This window comes from Astatotilapia calliptera, chromosome 19 (genome assembly GCF_900246225.1).
Source record: "Astatotilapia calliptera chromosome 19, fAstCal1.2, whole genome shotgun sequence".
In the NCBI taxonomy this organism is placed as follows: Eukaryota; Metazoa; Chordata; class Actinopteri; order Cichliformes; family Cichlidae; genus Astatotilapia; species Astatotilapia calliptera.
This window is the reverse complement of record NC_039320.1, coordinates 24,695,677-24,717,035: the sequence shown is the minus strand read 5'-3', so window position 1 is coordinate 24,717,035 and position 21,359 is coordinate 24,695,677. Positions and strand designations below refer to the sequence as shown.

The window sequence follows — 21,359 nt, the reverse complement described above, 5'->3', positions numbered from 1 at the left end:
CAACTCCACTATTTACATCATGTAGACGACAGTTTAGTTTTATTTTTAAATAACTTATATTTAATGGTTTGCCTTCCTTCTATATAAATGAGTTGTTGACAAAAGAATAGAAAAATGATCCTTGAAAGTTTACCCAAAATACCTATTTTATCTCAAAACAAAACATCCACTCTAATGACTTTCTATTACAGCAGTTTAGCTCTTAGCTCCCAAATCTATAAAGATGCTTCATTGAGCTAATCGGTGATGGGTTTGTATTATATGAAATGTCTTAACCAAATAAAACCAAAGCAGTTTCTGTGTGGTATTTTGGTCTGGAAAAATTTGAATGATGCAAGAATAACGAGTTAGTAAGAGGTCTTGGTGAATACCATTTATGTTTAACCGCTAGCAGGACTCCACGTACATCGACTGAAATAATTAGCACCACATTTCCAAAAGGAGCTCGTCTGGATGCAAATATTTGAGCACCAAAGAAATCGGTATTTACTTTTCTTCCTGTACCATGTGAATTATCAGGGCTCTAAAACTTCAGGTCCACTGATTTTAAGTGACAGACTTTACTTTGAGTAACTAACCTCATTTTTCTCCTTTAGATATAAAGAGAGGTAACTGCCAGCTAAGTTTCAGTTATATTACCATAACTATGCTTATGAATTCTCTATTACTGAAACCATAAACTGGCTATAAATACTTTAATTTCTTTTCTACACAGTTCTGTCATAATACGGAGTGCAAAGAGAAGACTGCAAAAGAAAGTGCAGCGATCCTCCACCCGGCCTCCAGATGTTTTATTGTTTCAGTGTGTATCGGTCGCACATTTCATAGTAGTAGGAAACAGTAAAAAAAACAAGACACACAAACACTAAGTTTTCCAACAGGGCTAATGTAGACACTATACAAAATAGCTGCTTATTAAAATAAAAATATATCTTTTCATAATCTCAGTCTTCTGTACATGTAAAAACAACACAAATAGAAGATATTTACAAGAAGAGAAATGACGGTTTCTAATGCTACTTCCAGCTTTTTGACAGGCCTCTATACACAAGGTGTTAATGGGACTGCAGGTGACGCGCTGCCGGGCTCGCCAACAGGCCGAGAATGGTCGAGAGACAGTGAAGCTTTTCCTTAACGTGCTCGGGCAACTTCTCGTTCTCCTTATACCTGCAGAGAACACACCACTTCTTACTTTTTGTGCCATACAAATACACTGCAGCTTCTTCTGTGTGGAAAGCTGGCCAAAGATCCAGCAAATAACAAGCTCTGTATTTTTATTCTCGGGCTACTTTGTCCTCCACTCTGCGTCTGTTACAGCACTCAGTTCATCAACTGTGTGAAACAAGCCCTTCAGCTCCATTTCCATTATCTTTAAGAAAACTTTCTTCTGATTGGCTGCCACATGCAAACAAAAGATGTGAACAGCAGGTGGATGGGGCTTCTGAAATGGCCATATTAAAAACTTCTACTCTCACAAAAGTTTTTAAAACAGCTCTTAAAGGGAACACAGAAGACATTTCTAATGTATTTCATACCTGGTGATCTTCCCTTCTGGACACGTGTAGGTGATGCAGGAAACTCCTGCCTGAACCACCAGCTGAGAACCATCGTTGAACTGCACCCAAACCTCTCCGCTCGTCAGCTACAGATACAAACAAACAAGGATTTGGTTTTTGTCAAAGTGTCAATTCACATTCCCAGTCTTAAAATATTAATTAGTCATCTATTACCTGGGACGCCCATCCAACATTTGGCACAAATATCGACTTGACCACCTTTCCTGTGCTCTGGATGAGGTCCTGTCGCACTGGGGAGCTTTTCTTACTCAGGCTGGCTGTGGTGAAGTCAGACCCATCGTAGGAAATCATCTAGAAATAAATCAGTAAAAATCAAATGCAGATCTCATCACGGCCTGCACACCCACACATGACTCCAGGTGCTGTTTTTATGTTTTGATTTTTTCACTATTAGTCTTCTGGTTGTACTGTGGAAAGAATCCGTCTGCCTGAAACCAGTGAACACTGCATACACGACATGTTTTTGCCTGAGACGTCTCAGCGTCTGGCGTGGAAATCCACATTATTCTTCATTTTATCCTGTAATGTCAGAACTTACCGAAGGAGTGATTTGTGGAGGTTTAGGAGGTGATGCTGTATCTGGAGGAACCGGGTGCGAGGGCGCAGACGATGAGCCTGGAGCGTCTGAGCTGACGGGTCTCCTGGGAAGTAAAAGAAAACAAACATTTGTCACGCAAGACGAGAAATATAACAAAAAAAAAAAAAAAAAGAAAGGAAAGCTGTCACGAGGTGGCCAGAATTTTCCTGTCACCTGCCAATCGTTATGGGGAAGAAAGGGACGTCCTTGGTGCTGCGCTGCTCCTCTGCAGTGATGGCGGCCTCGAGAGATAAACACATGGCGTGGCCCTCGTCCGACAGCTCCACATACCTCCGGCACTCGGGGCTCAGGCCGCTCAGCCCCGCCTCGCCCTTCACAGTGTACGATTTCCCGCTCTTCTCCACCACTCGCACAAGTTCGGACGTCTTGTGGGTCTTTGCGCCTGCACGATGCAGTTATTACACGTTAATTTAGACTCATCAGCTCAGCCACCTCATTACTGACGTTCAGCAAACACCTCGGACTCACCATCATAAAAGCAAACTTCCAGGTCCGCGTTAGGAGAGTTCTCCATCAGCATGACCTTGGCATACTTGGTGTAAAGGGTCACTTTAGGAGTCTTGGATTTAACAAGCTGAACAAACTTGGAGGCATACTGGTACTTTTTCCAGTATTTCTCTGTGACAAAAAAAAGAAAGAAAAAAAAAAGCTCAATTACAATTTTATTTCACTTTTTTTTTTTTTTTTTTTAATCTGATATTAATGGGTGGGATGCATCCGTCAGAATACCTGGAAGATCCTCGTAGCTACAAATGAGAATATCTTCTGGAGGAGCTGGCGGGCAGTCCAGCACAGGAAAACCTTTTCCACCATTAGGCTGGTATATCGTCACCTACAGCAGATGGTCATAATAAGCCACAACTTACAAGACTGAAGATTTTTTTCAAACATGGAAAGATTTATTAAGTAACTGCATGATAAATGCTGATTGCCCTACAGAAACTGTACCATTGAGCCATCACAGGAAATCCGGAGGACTTCTTTGACTCTTTCTTGACCACTCTGACATTTTAACAGCTCCATACAAACTTCACCCGTGTCCAAAATGCTCACCTGGATAGAAGACAAGAAAAAAGATGAGATATCTAAAAATATATCCACTGTTCACACATAGAAATTTAAAAAAAAAGGAAAAAAAAAAAAGATTAAAATCTTACAACAGCATTTTTGGTCTTCTGTCTGATCGGCTTCAGTCGGGAGGCGCACAGAGGCGGGATTACGTCTCTCAGCGTTTTCTTCGGCTTATCTGTACTGGGTTTGGTTGAAGAGAGCTTTAACTCTCTGTCAGGAGGAGGTTGGAACTCTAATCCAGGGATGTTCTCCCTGTATGAGTCGGAGTTGGAAAGAAGCTGGTGGTGCAGGTTGGGGTGAAGGTTCGCGCCTCGGCTCATGGGCTTATCTGACCAGGAGTTGTGAACACCTAAAGGTCCTCTACTGCTGTGGGCGCTGCTATCTGCGGACCTCTGTCCAGAGGCTGAGAAAGAAAGCAAAACTTTTGGAAAACTTTGTAGTCATGATTAAAACAACCAAAAGAGCACAAAAGTGTTATTTTACCTTCAGTGTTGAGCCAATTAGAAACTCCCTCTAAGTCCTGAAATTGCAAATTTGGTGGAAGTGCGGTCTCTGTGGAAAAATACCCAGAACTGAAATAGAGAGTGTCATCTGTTAGTCTCAATAACCTGAGAGAAAAAAAGATTATCAATAGACTGACTGCTTACTTTGCTGGCTGCTTGACAGGTGGAGATGGGAGTCTTCCGTGCTCTGAAAACGGGTGTGGAGTGGAGGACACGGGGAAGACTGGGCGTCCTATACCAGCCAGAGTCTCCTCTGAGTGGCATCGCCCCAGCTCAGCATGAGTTGAACCTGTTGAAGTGGACATGGGACGGTCTGAAGAGTGAGCCCTCCTCAGGTAGCGAGAATGAGGCTCTCCGCTTTCTACACCATGAGCCGCCCTGCTCCTGCCCTCTCTGTTGAACCTTTCCAGCGGATGCTGCTGCTGCTGCCACTGGTCTCCATCCTCAAAACAGGCACTGTTGGGCTGGCGTGGAAGGCTTGGGATGGGTGCCATGCGATTAGGCAGAGCAGAGCCTATCATGTGCTTGGTTCGCTTCTGGAGGCGACTGCCGCTGCTGGCAGAGGTGGAGGAGGTGTAGGCTGTGGAGATGGTGGCAATGCCACTGTCAATGGACCCGTCATCCCCAAGCCCCAGCTCTTTGGTCCTGACCAGCAGGCTCTGGGTCATGAATGGGTGGTCCAGTACTGCAGAGAGGCTGGGTCGCTGGGCGGGGTCTTTCTGCAGCAGCTGATAAATTAGGTCCTGAGTCTCCAGAGAAACATGGGTAGGCATCTCATAGTCCCCGAGAACCACTTTGGACAAAGTGTGCTTGACCGTGTCTGTGTCAAATGGAGGGCGACCCATCAGGAAAGCATAGAACATGCATCCCAGTGACCAAACATCTGATTCCAGCCCGTGGGCGCTGCGAGTGGCCACCTCTGGGGAGATGTAGTTTGGTGTGCCACACATGGTGAAGTGCTTTTCATTTGGGAGTTTGAGCTGAGTGGCCAGGCCAAAGTCTGCTATCTTAATGTTCATGTTGCTGGTCAGCAGAAGATTGGACAAAGTCAGGTCTCTGTGCAAGATCCCATGAGTATGTAAATAAAGCATCCCTTTCACTGTTTGGTCCATGAAATGTCTCGCTGTGGGGCGAAAATAAAGTTGTTGTTGGGGTTTGTTTTTGGGGTTTTTTACAGTAGTAGCAACTCACAAAGCTGACAACACAACTCATATTTAGGCTTCTAAACAAAAACACATGTGCCTGACCTTCATCTTCAGAGAAAGGCATCTTTCGCTCTTTGAGGTACCGACTCATCTCTCCATTGTGGCACATCTCCAACACTAAATACACATAGTTGCTGTCCTCAAAGTAGTTGTAAAGCTTTTACAAAAACAAAAGACATAACAATATGATTCATTTACCATCGTCTCAAAATATGGAAACATTGAGAAAGAACAAAATATAGAATATATCTGACTGGATTTTAAAATGATTGTACTACTGTGGTCCTGAAAGCTGTGTCAGTGGGACCACCACTGCCTGCTTTCCTGGTTAATCTTTAAAGCTGAAGATTAGCCAGACTACTGATTAAGTGAAGTGGAAACAAATCGGTGGCGCGCCTACACAAAGTACTATCAAGGACGCCCTGTATAACCATGACAACAATACAGAAAGCTGATATATGCATCATCAAACACAACAGTCCCACAAAGACACAGGAATCCCTACAGCTACAGCACTGGTGTTAACTTTAACTGTAAATCTCACACTAAGCAAGCATTCACACGTTTCAAATTATTAAAGTGCATCATTAAACTGTGTGTGATGCATAAAAAAACAGAAAATGTATATTGTATAGATACACTACAGGAGAAGGCAAATTTAAATAAACAGCAGGGTTGGTGTTGTGTATCAAGCACTTCATGGCAAGAAATCATCTGTGGCTTGTCAGCGTTACCTCCAGTATGGAAGGATGCTTCAGTCGGCAGTGAATCTCCACCTCGTTCCTCACACGTTGGACCATGCCGGCTTTGTGCATTGCTTTTTTGTCAATCTGCAGATGGGAACAACAGAGATAATTATACGCCTGCCACTCATCGGCTCAGCGTGGCATGTTGTACAGTTTGGTTTGATCCTAATAATCAGTTTCCCACCCACAATGGCAACGAAACACTGAGAGCTCATCTGTGGGGCGGGTCAAGAGACCACAAGAACCCCACGGGAGGCAACATATGTCATAACCCAGTAGTTCCAAGTTTACAATTTTACAGCATCACTGATAAAGATGTAGATTATCTCACCGTTTTGATGGCAACCTCCAGACCAGTCTTCACCGATTTGGCCCGGTAAACACACGCAAAGGAGCCCTTCCCGAGCAGAGTGAGGACCTTGAAGTCCTGCGTGCACAAAAAGAGAAGTTGTACAAACAACGCATCTGCAGGAAAATGTGAGCATGATTTCATTTTTAAGTTTAAATCCCACGGGAAGCGAGAGCTTTAAAAGCAAACACCTCGATCCTCGACTCCTGATCATAACAAAAACCTCCTTTCTCATCTCTGCTAGCATGGGAGTCAGCAGTCAGGTTGTTAAAGCCATGGCGAAGAACTTGGTCAAACATCCTTCCCGTAACCTGCGACCTGCTGGATTGTTCTCTACAACCACCAACGACTCCACACGGGAGAAATCCACCCACAACAAACGTTAACTGTCAAACAAGCCACTAACACCTGACGCCGTCATATGGCCAACCAAAACCTTTAATTATCCCGGGTCTCTTCCCGCTAATGAGGACCCACTTGTAGCCGTTTCCAAGCAGCATGACGGGTCCCAAACTGACGCGACACAACAATGTCTGTCCTGGGGGAGCATGGTTACACACCCGCAGAGACGATGTTGACATTTTCTACTACATTAACTACTACTAGTACTACTAAATAATAATAACAACAATAATAATAAGTAGAAGAAGAATACATTTAGGCAATCGTAAAGAGCGATATCTTTACGACACGTGAAACAAGCTAAAAACGAAAAACTGAACTATCGCCTTAGTAATTGATGTTAAGTAGTATAATATTTAGCTATGACTAAATAAAAGTTTAACATATCCCCATTATATTAAGCAAACAGTGTTTTTTTCCTTCTCAGTGCGATATTGTTTAGCTAACTTGTAACTCCAGCCTTTGACTTGACACGAGAACAAGCCATCAGTCCGAGTGGACGCTAGCTTGTGGGCGTTAGCCCAACAAAAGCACTCACCTCAATTTTATCTCCGATCGAAACACTCATCGTGGCGGCTTTTCGCCTCGCAGACGCGTGCAGGTTTGTAATAATGTTCCCCGATAGGCAGAGTGCATGGATAGCCGCTACAGGAGTCCTCACACGACGAATAAATGTTGTTCTCGCGTTCCCCTCCAAAACTTTGCCATATCTTCCATTTTGAAAATATCCGCCCGTTACTCCGTGGCTACGTCACACCCCGCGTCACTTGACAACATTAAGCTTTGTCACGCCTCCTCCAAGCGCCCCGTGTCTGCGATGGAGTTACATGAAGCTTCAATGATCTACATTTAATTTAATATCAGTGGTCGTCCAGACACAGGAACTGCATATATGGAATCAGCTACTACTTTTAAAATTATAAATTTAAATGATACGTGTATTATTAAAGAAAATGTTATCTAATCGTGAATTAATCCAGTAACTTTCTTTTAATTTTTTAAATCAGCTTTAATCACAGGACTCGACCTCTCATTTGTCTTGGTTTGCTGACAAAGAAAGTTTGTTTTAAAACAAAAATGGAGAACCATAATGTGCAGTAAAGGCAAAACATTCCTCACAGTAAGAGGATCCTGGGCTTAAAGTAACCTGAGGTACTTTCTCCCTGGACTCATGTTCACTCTGCGGGATCTGGTTTCTTAGGCCATCTATAAACATTACAGGTTAATGCATGTTTAAGAGTAAATGACTGCTACAAATGACTTTCAATATATATATATATATATTGAAACTTTCCATATCACATCTGAAAACATAAGTACAGCACAGATGGCCACTTTCTTCTGAAAATCAATCATTTCACACGTACAAATTAGTCTTGCAGACAAATGCGTTTATTTTTTCCCCCACCTTCAATTAAATATGGAAAAATGCAAGAAAAAAAAAAAAAGGAAATAGGCAACCAATCACTAAAGGAAACTTGGTATATGAGCATTTCCATTGTAACACTAGAATGTGTTCTCTATGTACATGTCTATGCTGGCTGCTTTTGTTTACTAAAATAATATTTACAGTTTGTAGACACGGACATATCTCTTCGAACTCGTTGAATACAAATATAATTTGTATTATTGTATACTAACTAAAAGGTTTGCACTAGCAGTTGCATGGACAGCACTGTCTATTTCTCTTATGGGTGATATTGGACACTTAAGAGACACGTGGAATGCAAAACACAAAGCGTACCTTCCTGTGAGATACGAAGGAATCGGTTTTACGACAGACTCATATTTTCATCTATTGTGGCATTCTTTAATTTTTTTAGTATGGCAAACCTTTGAGAGACTAAAGCACACCAGTGTCACACGTAAGGATGAAAACAAAAAACCTCAAATGGTAAAATCCAATGGGAGAGGACACAAAAAAAACAGATCCACATAAGTGGTTGATGAGGACTGAGAAATGTTCCCAGGTGTTGATTTTTCTGCGCCTGTCTAGATGCCGTGTGACGGTAAACGCGTTGATGGTTGCGGAGTCTGCGCGTCGGACACAGATCTCAGTCCACCTCCATCTCTTTTGTGCCCGGCTTCGTCTGCTGGCTCCCCTTTGCTTCCCTCTTTCCTTCCGCTCCTCCCTGCTTAGCCGTCGGGCCGTTGTGAGCTCCGCTGGTTTGGTCGTTCACCTCGGGGGCCTCCTCCACTGTGGGCTTTGGCCTGTTGATCACTGGATTACATATGTCCTCCAGCTCCTGGAGAAGAAGCAAGCAAAGGAGAATCAGAAGATGTCATTCTCACTAAAGGAAGAAGATTATTAGATCTTAAAAAGCGGATCACACACCTGGATTTTAGCGATCATGTCTGCTACTTTGACAACTGGGTCTTGAGTTAAAGCAAGTTTACTCTGCGCATTCATCTTGCTGTTCATCCAGCCCATGCTTTCAGTCACACACTTCTCCACAGTGCTCATTTCCTCTGCACTCAAATGAAGGAATCGCTCGTCCTGGGAAAGAGTTTTTGACGAAGAAAACCTTTAGCAGGTCTAAAATGTATCTCTTTTAAAACAAAGTCATCCTATTATATTTTTCCCATAACAAAATACACTTTAAACTATATAAGCTAAAATACGAAAATAATTTAAACACTTAGAATACAAGATCAAGGATATAAACATATTAAGACACCATCAACATATTCTCTCAGTAAAATATAAAAATAAATGGTTATTTTGTCACATACCTCAAGTATCAGTTACAGACTGTATTTCTTATAAGTGTCAAGTCATCTATGTGTACATGTCTTATCACGCTTCCTGTTCGCATAACACAGTATTTGTAACGCACTGCACAAAACATGCAGTTCCAAACACAAATCCTACTTCTGTCTTTTTCCTGTAAAGGAGTAATGGAAGAACATCACAGTCAGAAGAGGGCTTACCTTCTGTTTGTAGGAATCTACAAACTTCATGTAGAGTTGCAGTTTCTTTCCCAGTTCCTCAAATGCTCTCGGCCTGTCCTCATGCTCCCTGTGCCGGTCCTGAATGGGCTGGCCCAACCTCTGGAGAATAAAAAAAATTTGCGTTAACATTGAAAGCTACTACCACTTTAAAATATTCTTACATCTTTACTCTTTATTCAACGTAACTTTTAGAAAGTTCCAAATCACAGCATAAATTACAATCTATAAGATTATATAATGAATGAATGAAACATGAACATAAAGCAACAATTCTGGGTAAAGTGCCACTGAGATTTATAAAATCAAAGGTTTATTTAAGCAAGTAATCATTAAGGAAAATATGCGTGCTAAGTAGTAGCTGTGGCTCAGGAGATATAGCAGGTCATCTACTAATCATAAGGCTGGTGGTTGTATGAATGGGTGAATGAGACATGTTGTATGAGCGAGTGCTCAAGCAGAGTAGCAAAGCGCTATATTAGAACCGGTTTATTTACTTATGTAACAAAATGGAAAATTTACATCGAATCAAATTACTAAAAGTTAGCATTTGGGGCATAAATATTTTTTTGTATGCAGTAGTCTGCAAAATCTTTCTTGTAATAAATGTAAACATACCATAAGTGCATCTAGCTTCTCCTCATAGACTTGTTTGGGTTGGTCTTCCCCATCCTCATAGAGCCACTTCTCTGTGTCCTCCAGCATCAGCGTCAGCCGGTTGCTGTCCTGTTATTAACAAACATGAAATGTTTATACAGATCAGTTCTTCATACATCGTCTCAGATATAATAGTCGTTTACTGCAACATGGGGGCTGCTATAATAGATGCAAAAAGTACTACTTACCCCCTCAGTGATGTACTTTTCATAAATCCCACAAAGTTTGTCCCGCAGATCATACACATACTCCTCCACAGCATTCTTTGCGTCGTTCAGCTCTTTCACCAGTTTGTCCTGGATAATCATCTGACGCTATGATGAAAAAATTAAAATGAATGAATAAAAATTTAAAAAAAGTTACGGATGATTCAACCAAGGCGTGCCATACGATATTACAGTATGACATTTCTGAATAAAACCTGTGCTTGTCCTGATTTCTGTCATAAATATATTACAACAGTAGATGTTCATACATAGATATAAAATTCCTTGTATCAGAGCATGACTCGGCTTTTTCCAAAGGCCACCTGCAACACTCACCTCATACTCCACAAAGTTAGAAAGGACGTCACTGTCAAGCTGTCGAATGTTGTTGATCACAATGGGAAGATCGATACTCTTCACCTTGACTTTGGGCTTGCTTCCTCCTGCTGCTGGGTCCTGCTTCTCACCAGCTGCTCCCTCCTAAATTTGGAAACCAGAGAACACAATGAGGCCTTTTTGGATTTCCAAACATGGGGCACCTTGCCAAAATAATCATCTATTTTTTTTTATAGACTAATTAATACTGCATGAGTCCATCTAATTGTAGCACAGATGCATCAATGAGCAGCGCTGACATGAATTCAGCAGCTCGCATACAGAATCTGTGACAATACATGAATTACTTAATACTTAATTTAATTGAAAGCATGTCTCAACAATATCAGTATCAGGGTTCTGCTTGTCTTATTATCAATACAGTCTGATATGAGCAAGAACAAACAAGAAAAACATGCAGTTTTAAAGCATCCTTAAATCGCAGCCTGACTAACCTTACTGCTGGAACTGGCATCCTCATTCTGCGGCTCCCCTTGGGTTTGGCCTTCCTGATCCACCTGCATTTTGATCTGAGACACATACATAATTATTTTAACGAAGATTTAAGTCAGGTGTCACAGCATTAGATATTTTTCATTGCATATAAAAGATCAATTAATGATAGTATCTTTCAAAAAACTACAAAAAAGCTGATTTTTAAGTGGCGGAAATCCACTGATAAACAATAAGGAACATAAATTTTATGAGAATAGTACCCATTCTATCCAATAGCTGTTGTGCTTTAACTCTGAACGGCTCAAAGAAACTGACCAGCTGACATCTGTGGCATCACAAGAGTGACTGTGGCAACAATAATCCTACCTGCTCCTCTGCTCTGCTCTCATTCTGCACCACTGGCTCTGTATCAGTTTGCATGTCCTCGCCCTCTCCTTTCTGCTTCTCAATCAGAGAAGCGCCGGACACGCTGAAGATGCCGTGGATGTTGACGCGCACTTTGACTTTCACTTTAGAGCTGTCACCATCTGGCTGGGGAACCACATTCTGTACTGAAAAAAAGCCTGGAAGCAGATGGAAAGAAAAGGAGCGGCTTCTTTAATAGGACCTCAACATGTTCTTGTGACAGGAAACTGGCAGTTGCATAGAAAAAAAAAAAGATATCCCACTTGAGAAAACACACCCACCCACCACATGGTGATACACATACAGTACAGATAATTATGATGTTCGGCTGAGTCACACGAGAACCTGCTTCCCTTACTCCTAATTGCCATCCAATTTGTTGGGCCAGCTACTTAGCGCACCTACATTAGCCGCCTCTTTCTGCATACTTGTGCAGCTGGTTAAAGGAACCTGATACATGCATACATGCAATGTCTATGTAAAACCAAGTAAGGACTGATCACTTTGATGCTAATAGAGCAGAATTAGCACCATTACCTATCCTGTGGTCGGAGTAGGGCAGTTCTTGAGGGTTGCTGTAAAAGGCTTCAAGGTCGAAGGGTTCCCTCTTGTGGAAGGTAATCACTTTGGAAAAAGGAGCAGCATGATTCTTACTGAACACCTCGCACTCTCTGTAGCACAAATTAGCCAAAAAAAAAGCAAAGTCAGGCAATGGAAAGTAATCACAGTCAGCAGATACTGTGTCCTAGAGCTGACTCGTCTATTTGGAGGAGCAAAAAGCAGTAAGTATACATACAGTGGCCTCCATAATGTTTGAGACAAAGACACAGTTTTTGTATTTTGTACATCAGTCAATATGTGATTGAAGTGCAGACTTTTAGTTTTTAGTAATGAAAAAGGTCACTAGATTAATGCCCATATAATCAACTCTTATCTAGACCTCTTAGGTATTTATTATATTTTCGATTAAAGTACTGTGCAAAAGTCTTGAGCTACCCCTCATGTTTTTAAAAGTGGTCTTAAGCAATAGTTCTTCAGGCTTTCTGAAGGTCTTTCAAAGTTCTTCTTTGGACACTGGCTGCTTTTTCCCCTCAATTTCAGTTCAGTCACTGACAATTTTCAGAATGTTTTTATTTACTGAACCAGTTACACTGACCTATGAATCACTCTAGCATGAAAACACCACCTAACTCAGGTGACGAATCGATGCTGTATCTACACATAACAGACAACTTAGCAAAGGACCAGTTTTAAATGGTATTTTTAGGCACTTTGTTACCATCAGAATGGTGTGCAGGGTGTCCTTAAAAAAAATCTGAGAATAAAGTGACAAGTGGAGCGCAGGAGAAAAAGGTGACAGGCCTAAAAACCATCTACAGAAGAGGAAAAGTCATGTCCTTTCCAAGTCCCCTCATCTTTACTGAAATGAACTAAACTGCTGAACCTATTTCCATTTTTTTCACCTTCACCTTGCATTTATATTTTTTTACAAAATATAAAGAATTGAAAGTTAAAGATTGAATTGAAAGCGGTTCAAGATTTTTGCACAGTACTGTAGGTTAGGACTACCCTATAAACAGGGTAGAAATACATATATTTATGTATACATAAACCAGTTTTTGTCCTCCAGACACATAATCACAAAAAACACTGTCTCTTGTAGAGTGGTGCTATCTTTACCCCAATCCATCCTCTGTGGGTGATTTCCAGCGCATAGTAATCGGGAAAGGAACCACATCAGTGATAGAGAATTCCCGAACCTTAAATGCTGGTGACAAAATTGCGCACTACACAGACACATACGCACAAGCAAAACCACAAAGACGAACACATATTTACTCCATTTTATCACTACTATTTTTTTTCATATTACATTGGAAAGAAATACTGGGTGTTAATATCTGAGGATCTTCCAACCTGCAGTGCACAGCCTCTTGCTACAGCTTCGTCTGCATTGAGTGTGGTGCTGATGTCTTTGCAGAAGAACTTGGCGATCCTCTCTTTGATAGCCGGGATCCTTGTGGCTCCTCCAACTATCTCCACTGCACAGATATCATCCCGACTCAACTCTGCCAGACAAAACATACACATTCCTGAGCAGATTCTTCCTTTGTTTAACATTAATATCAATTAATGAATTAATAACTCTAAGGGGCGTACTTGATTGTTCAAGGGCCGATTTCAATGGAATCTCAACTCTCATGAGATACTGAGCACACATCTCTTCAAAGTGTAACCTGGAGGATTTAAACATTGGAAAAAAACAATTTAGATATCCACATTAAGTGTGCTTATTGAGATGAAAAAAAAAAACAACAACAAATAGGTTTTTACCTGTTCATCCTGCTGGAAACATCAATGTCATTCATGAAGCACTCTATGTTTAGAGGCAGGTCGGAGGAGTTGGCACTCATGAGCTTCTTCAGTTTCTCGCACTCCTGGTATAGCCGCAGCACAGCCCTCGGGTTGTCCCTCACGTTGAGCTTGTACTTGCCCTTAAACTCCTCGCAGAAGTAATCTACCAATGCCTCATCAAAATTACGCCCTCCAAGGTATGGATCAAATGCTGTGGCAAGAACCTGACGCACCAGATTGATACGGAGTTTAGAATTTAAGAACAAAAGAGCAGATGCAGCTGGAGGACGAGAAGGAAGGCAAAAGGCTAACCTTGAGTTTGCCTTTGTGGAAGGCAGTGATAGACACCTGGAATGACGAATGCCCCATGTCCACAAATACCACGTTTCTCGGCCTCTCTTCTGGTGTAGGAAGGTCTTGCTTGTAGATCCCATAAGCCAAAGCCACTGTTCATAGACAAGACATTTATTTTCAACCCTTACGTTCCATGTTTGACTATGGCCACTTCATAAAGTTACTAATGTATCCAAGAACACCGACCTGCAGTGGTGTCATTAATTAGCCGCAAGCAATTCAGCCCTGCAATCTGAGTTGCATCGAACACCGACCGCCTTTCAGCATCTGTGAAAAAACTTGGGACCTGTAAAGCAGAGTACAAATCTTAATGTTCTCCTCAAAACCGCGTTCTGAATTACACCGACAAGTCTTGTGCACCGTTTTCATCACTCACAGAGATGACACAATCCACCACCGGCTTCTTCAGGGCGCTCTCTGACGTCTCCTTCAGCTTGGTGAGCAGCATCCCCGTGATCTGCTCAACTGTGAACACTTTATCCTCGTCCAAGTAACGCACCTAGGAACACTCAAGCATTTAGGGAGACCCGAAGCAAATTAAAAACCAAAAGGGTGAAGGTGATCGGTTGCTTGGAAGTTGATGGAAAAAGCAATGATGGGGGGAAAAAAATGGGAAGTGGTGAAAAAGATGTAAAGTACTTTACCTTAATTCCAGTGGTTCCATTGGCCAGCTTATGCAAGCTGTAAGGCAGTTTAGGTCTTTCTGCTTGGATAAATGGGTCATCGAATGCTCTGCCGTGGAACTTTTTGAAGCCATGGACTGTATTTTTGAAGTTTGTTATAATCTGAAAGAAAGGAAATACTTAGCAAAGATTAAAAAAAGACAACTGTTTGAAGATGTAATGTGTCTGCCAAAAATAAAATTTCATGGATGATCTTACTTGACTTTTGGCTGCATTTCCAATCATGCGATTTTTGGAGGCCAAAGACACACAGGCCCTTAATGGGAAACAAACAGAAGTAATCCTGTTAACAGATGTGGCGTACGAAGAAGAACTGCAATTTCGATGGCTGCCAACTGAAATGTTGAGCATTGCCATGAGGGATAGTTCACGGGGGAGAGTGTCTGAACAAGAACTACAAACTAGGGCAGTGAGACATAGCAGATCACCTTGAAAATTAAGCTTTTTCTATCCAAAATAAAGAGAGAAAAAACAGGAAAATCGTTGTGTTTAATGACAAAGACCAACGCTTCTCCTCACACAAGGATTCATTTCACATTGGCTAGCAGTGACAAGTCACTCCCTAGCTTCACCTTGCCACAGAAAAATATCCTCATGCACTTAAAGGTGCAATGCTCCTCTCAGTCTCCTTTCCACGGATGCTGCAGCAAATTCAGTTTACAGAAACGGAGACCCACTTGGAGATGATTTGTTTCAGTCCGCCAAGTTGATTCCTTACATTCACCCTGGGATTTAATCCTCTGTCACTTCTGATCAAGCACTTGCATGCGTTAAAGATGCAGTTTGTAGACGGGCCTTAACTGACGCATTATCGTTATACCATGTCAAAACCTATTCGTTATCCTTTGATGTCTGTACAGTATGCAAACACTTTAAAACGCATATTAAACAAAATAACATGTACAATACAAGTAGGTTAACTGAGTCAGCTTGTCGTGCACTGCGCAGCTCGGTGGTGATAGCCAGGAGACATCTCAACTACCTACAAAAATAAACTGTTATTTAAAAAAGACCTATAATAACCTGCTGTGACGGGAAATGAACTAAGGCCGCATCACTACCGCCGCCACCATCCCTGCTGCCTTCCTGTGCATCACACCGCTCAGTCAGTGCGCCTCCAGTTGCAAACATTGCGTAACAAACTCACAGGCAGACCACACTTACACGGCGATGATGTCTGTCAATATTTCGGCTATACTTACGGCGTGCATCTGTCACTGTATTCATTGGCAATGGTTTCAATGCCACCGCTCCTGGCCACAGCGATGTAACAATTTTGGAAACCCACATCAATGCCTACCACTGACATATTGAGCGCTCTTAAATTCACCCAAGTTATCCTCCGCAAATGACCGCACTCACACCTAGGAGGAAGGGGGAAAAATAACACACAATGGCGGTCTGTTCCTAATTTTAAATTTATTTAAGCGTGTCGTCCGCTCTGAAAATATACGACACGGCTAGCCGAGCGTGCACTAACTGAATTACTAGCTGTTATGTAAGTAAAGCTGTTTATAGCAAACTCATTCAGTGTAATCCCAGAGAGCAATGATGTCCAGAGCGGATTCTCCCACTCCCAGGCAGCCCTAACATCACCCAGCGGCTCCGACTGACTGTATCTCCTCGGACCCGCCCACGTACGCCTGTGATTGGCTGCGTCACACCCAATGTCCTTACGTGATTGGTGCGGCAACCAATCGATAACAGAAAAATCTAGAACCACCTGGAAAAGGGGACCATTGAGTACGTCATCGGTAATCGGCACGGGCCTGACGTAAATTTTACCCTAAATTTAACCTGCAGGTACAGTTTCTACCTTCACATCTCACGTGCCTCAAAATCAATACGCATACAACTATAATATCTATGACTTTAACATTACTGATAGCTAGATCATATCTGATGAGATAGTGGTACGTAAGCGCTACCTGAAAGCATTGTTTGCGAGAGGTAAAGCTTAGAGTGCCCTAAGACGATATATTGCTTATACATACAAGTTTATTAAGTCGGTACAGTAATATTTACTGTTATTGCAAACATTTGTTTATAGCGACATATGACGCTGCTGTTTACGTGTCTTATCTCCATGGAAATGACAACAGAGGGTTGCACTGCGCGTAATCACATTGAATTATATTCATTTCATTCATTGGTTTTATTTCAATGCGTTTTATCTGTTTATGTTTACTTCTTTGTTTAAACAAAATATGATATACATAACTTTTCTGGCTAAGTTGTTTAGGTACCTACCATAAGATAAAATGTTCCAGATAAAAGGCCTAAATGTATATATTAATTATATTATTGGATTAAGGAATCGTGTTTAAGTTAGGTAAGCGTGTCACACAAAAGGCAATTTCCAGTAAAGATAGAATCACACATAACAGCCTTATGCCAACCGGTGCATAGTAATAAAGACATGATTTTATATCAGTAGAAAGAAAACAAAAATTAGTTTTAGGGGGTGTTTTATATTATTATACTTTACCCAATATATTATATTATTTGAATATTTTTAAACTTTGACTACAGCCTATTCAGATTTCCGCAAGTTGTTAGCAAAGCAACACAATAACGGAAAATTGCTGTCATATTGTTCTATCTATCTATCTATCTATCTATCTATCTATCTATCTATCTATCTATCTATCTATCTATCTATCTATCTCCAAAATAAATGTTTAATTGTGAGTTTTGGGGGGGTTTCATAGTGTTTAAAGTCATGGTATTAAATGGCACAACAAAACAAAAATGCACACATTCTTTAAATTCTAAGGTTTTACATAATTAAATAACATAATTAAAATATTTATAATAATAATAATAAAATCAGGTCCTTAGCCAGTTTTACAAGTACATAAATGCAACCTGAGATGAACAGCAGCACATGACATCGAAGACCTTGTTATTATTTATTTAACACTATATTCATAAAAGATAAAATATAATAATATAGCAGACTCTTAAAATGATAAAGACTAAACTAAAATGAGAATAGAGAGATTTTTTAAAAAGAAACTGTAATACCTTTCTTTTTGATTCGATCCAAATGCCTTCAGTTTTTTTTTAGGGCAAACCCATAACACGTCACTGCTGAGTGTCTCGTTCGATTTCAGCTTTATTTGAACACTTGTTCTTATTTCCCTGTTTTCTTGTTGAGGACGTGAATGTTTACTCATATTCGGACTCAGCCCGCGGCGCCCCTTGCCAGAACAGGAAGTGATAGTTTAACAGGCTGTGCTAGCCAGCTAGTTCAAGTCAAATAGGTTAGCTTGCCTTTTAACACATTGTTTACGATGGGACTGTTCGGGAAATCACAGGAGAAGCCAGCAGCTGATTTGGTAAGTACTGACTGATGGTGACCAGAACCTGTCTTTAAGAGCTGTGTGGACAAAAAGCAAAGAAAGACAGTGGCTCTAGCTATCCTTGCTAACGTTAGCTGTCACACAGCTAGGGCTTGTCCGTCCTGTATGTTGATACTTCAGGCTGATAATTAAGTAGTCAACAGCACTCTAGTTGAAAAAACAACAACAACAAGTTTGACATTAGCTTACATAGTTTTTTTTTTTTTTTACACTATTTAAGATCACACGCTTGTATACGGTGTCCATTAGCCGATTTATGCTTTCTATAGTAGTGTGCCTGTTAGCATACATGCTAATATAAGTCTTCACTGTAAACAAACCATTGCTGTCCTCACTTTAGCCAACCTTATGAGCCATTACATATTAGCAGCTGTACATGGCGTCGTTGTATTGCGACACCCGTGTTAAAACGAATATTACATGTACATCCACCTGTAGCTGGCCGAGACACAGAGAGTGTGTCATGTTTTAATAAGATAATGTGCTCTTTCAGGTTAAGGAGTGGAATCATAAAATCAGGAAGGAAATGAGAGTGGTGGACAGACAAATTCGAGGTAAGACTACAGCCAGAGTTTGACACTTCCAGGACCGTTTACATTCAGTTTATATCACTTTCACCTAAATATCTGATAACCAAACTGAGGAGTTATAAATCTAGTGTAAGTACAATGTATTTGAATTGTCTGATAATTGCTGTCATTTAATTATTCATCTGGAAGGTGTAAAATAATCATTTGACTCAGTAAGTCATAAAGATACCAAATTAGCTTTTTGTATATGTAATAAATATAATCAAAGACCTGATAAATTGTGTGTTGTCTGTGTAATGAAATTGACATATTTTGGTTTCAGATATTCAAAGAGAAGAAGAAAAAGTTAAACGATCCATCAAAGACGCTGCCAAAAAGGGACAGAAAGATGTGTGCGTGGTGCTTGCGAAGGAGGTGATTCAGTCCAAACGAGCTGTCACAAAACTTCACGCTTCCAAAGCACAGATGAACTCTGTAGTTCTCAGCATGAAGAATCAGCTTGGTGAGTGTGGCAGCGCACAAGATGGGGAGGAGGGCGTTCTTAGTTTGTCACTTAGAGCAGGTTTTCTAATGACATTGTGATCATCAATGCTCTTCTCTGTCACTGAGGAAATCTGTTTTGCGTGTTTTCAGCTGTGGCGCGTGTTGCTGGAGCAATGCAGAAGAGCACAGACGTCATGAAAGCCATGCACAATCTAGTCAAAATCCCAGAGATCCAGGCCACCATGAGGGAGCTGTCGAAGGAGATGACGAAGGTCACTGTTTACCATGATATTATTGTTACGTGATTGTTACACTGTGTCACTGATGTTGTCTAATATTTTAATTCTGTTTATTTTGCTTTGTTGAATTTGAGATATTATTTTAGTTACAGTTGTGTTAAATTTTTGATCAATTTAATTGTTGTGCCAAAGAAATTTCACAACTTTTCATAGTAAAGCTAAAACTTGGCATATTTACCTTTCAGGCTGGTATCATTGAGGAAATGATGGAAGATACTTTTGAGAGCATGGAAGACGGAGAGGAGATGGAGGAAGCAGCGGAGGAGGAAGTCGACAGGATCCTCTTTGATATCACAGCAGGTGACAAAAATAAAATCACAGCTCAAAGTCACATTTTTGTTTTTGTTTGTTTTGGGGGGTTTTTTAGGGAGTTTAAGTCTGAACCACAGATCAGCTATAAAGTCAAAACACTGAAAACGCTGGTTCTGCTTTCTCTTGTCAGGTGCCCTTGGCAAAGCACCGAACAAAGTCACAGATGCCCTGCCTGAAATGGAGCCCGCTGGAGCCACTGCGGCTTCAGATGAAGAGTCAGAGGAGGACATTGAAGAGATGCAGTCAAGATTGGCAGCCCTGAGGAGCTAAGGTGAACTGCCGCTGTGCTGCCTGTCGAAGTCAGGTGGCTCACTCCGTGAAGGACAGAGATCATTCTGGTGCAGAGGTTACAGTTTCGAGTATCCTCATCGCTTCTTGTTATAAATTCACATAATCATTTGGGGTTAACATTGTGCTACGACAGTCAATTTTTCGATAGTCATCTGGTTTACTCAGCCAGAAGAAAATACGTTTTTGCTTTTTGTGTATAATTATCAAGGGTAAACCCTGGGTAAGTCTTTATTATCCAAAGTCAAGCAGAAGGGTAAGAAGGTGTACATATTGTAAGTAAGAAAAGCCTGCTGTGCCTACAGTGCTTCATCATACTCTTCTTCTGTCCAAAGTTATTCTAGACTGGTTGTGGAAGTATTTATGATCCCAAATGCAACAGACTGAATAACTGTTGATGACAAGTCACATCAGAAATGGCCATTCAGCTGTATTTTTAATCACTTAGGATCAAATTATTATTATTTTGTTTGTTCCGTTTACCTGTAGTTAACCTACAAAATCCGAAACACTAGATGTTGGTGGATGGGGTTCACTTTTTGTTTTCTGTACAGTCCAGTCAAAATGTGTCTGTTCGTTCTGTGGCTATACACGTTACACTGATCGGAAACTCCACGCATACTACTTTACTTTTTTTTTGTTTGTTTGTTTTTTTGACATTAGCAGTCAGCTCGTTAAATGTTTGACTTCATCCCCATGATTCCCTCCTAAACAGAAACAAGCAGAGGAAATAAGTTGGGTGTTCAGAACGTATGTACTGTGGATGTACTGTGTGTATATTTTTTCTATGTCTTGGAGAAAAAAAGAAATTAACTTTTAAGAATAAAGCTGACAGTTACCAGTAACTTGTCTCTGCCTGTTTCTGCTTGCAGCACTGATCACGCTAACCTTTCTTTTTTTGTGTGTTGTTTTTTTAACATCTCAGGTCTCTTCTTGTTATAGTAGGCCTTTTGGGATATGTGAATCAGCCAATCAGCGGGTCAGAAAAAGTAGTGCACACAGTCGGTTTAATGCTGTCTGGCAGATAAAATGGCTCAACCGGCACACAAAAAAATAGCCTATATAAACAATAAAGACCTTAATGAGACTACTCCAAAGACAACAGTCTATCTAATTAAATGCAGGAGCTATGTGTCAAACTATAATAAACTAATGCCTTCTTCTTCTTCTTTTTTTTTTTTTTTTTTTAAA

The 21,359-nt window shown here is 40.9% G+C and overlaps 3 protein-coding genes across 4 annotated transcripts; 1 reads left to right on the top strand and 2 right to left on the bottom strand.

Annotated features, from left to right (window-relative positions):
- Positions 1–762: 762 nt before the first annotated feature.
- Positions 763–7,248, bottom strand: plk4 (polo-like kinase 4 (Drosophila)). The gene is made up of 15 exons (XM_026151296.1): positions 6,990–7,248; positions 6,032–6,127; positions 5,689–5,784; positions 4,997–5,111; positions 3,894–4,872; positions 3,730–3,818; positions 3,333–3,649; positions 3,124–3,228; positions 2,905–3,007; positions 2,644–2,793; positions 2,329–2,557; positions 2,116–2,218; positions 1,731–1,868; positions 1,536–1,642; positions 763–1,167 (listed from the first exon to the last, which is right to left on the bottom strand). The coding sequence occupies exons 1-15, from the start codon at positions 7,017–7,019 to the stop codon at positions 1,056–1,058; spliced, it is 2,769 nt and encodes a 922-aa protein (XP_026007081.1). The 5' UTR covers positions 7,020–7,248; the 3' UTR covers positions 763–1,055.
- A 991-nt stretch (positions 7,249–8,239) lies between these two features.
- Positions 8,240–16,517, bottom strand: hspa4l (heat shock protein 4 like). Its single transcript, XM_026152258.1, has 19 exons — positions 16,094–16,517; positions 15,090–15,147; positions 14,853–14,993; positions 14,585–14,707; positions 14,395–14,494; positions 14,167–14,300; positions 13,834–14,078; positions 13,660–13,736; positions 13,417–13,568; positions 13,180–13,286; positions 12,037–12,170; positions 11,461–11,657; positions 11,094–11,168; positions 10,600–10,743; positions 10,246–10,371; positions 10,019–10,126; positions 9,383–9,502; positions 8,787–8,948; positions 8,240–8,697 (listed from the first exon to the last, which is right to left on the bottom strand). Exons 1-19 carry the CDS (start codon positions 16,198–16,200, stop codon positions 8,506–8,508), a joined length of 2,502 nt encoding a protein of 833 aa, XP_026008043.1. The 5' UTR covers positions 16,201–16,517; the 3' UTR covers positions 8,240–8,505.
- A 99-nt stretch (positions 16,518–16,616) lies between these two features.
- Positions 16,617–21,013, top strand: chmp3 (charged multivesicular body protein 3). 2 transcript variants are annotated; one of them, XM_026152260.1, is made up of 7 exons: positions 16,617–16,694; positions 18,052–18,232; positions 18,750–18,810; positions 19,109–19,288; positions 19,420–19,541; positions 19,754–19,868; positions 20,011–21,013. In XM_026152260.1, the coding sequence occupies exons 2-7, from the start codon at positions 18,188–18,190 to the stop codon at positions 20,148–20,150; spliced, it is 663 nt and encodes a 220-aa protein (XP_026008045.1). In that variant the 5' UTR covers positions 16,617–16,694; positions 18,052–18,187; the 3' UTR covers positions 20,151–21,013. The 2 variants fall into 2 exon arrangements, with proteins under 2 accessions (XP_026008045.1, XP_026008044.1); XM_026152259.1 differs by lacking the exon at positions 16,617–16,694 and having other exon boundaries at positions 18,006–18,232.
- Positions 21,014–21,359: the final 346 nt, after the last annotated feature.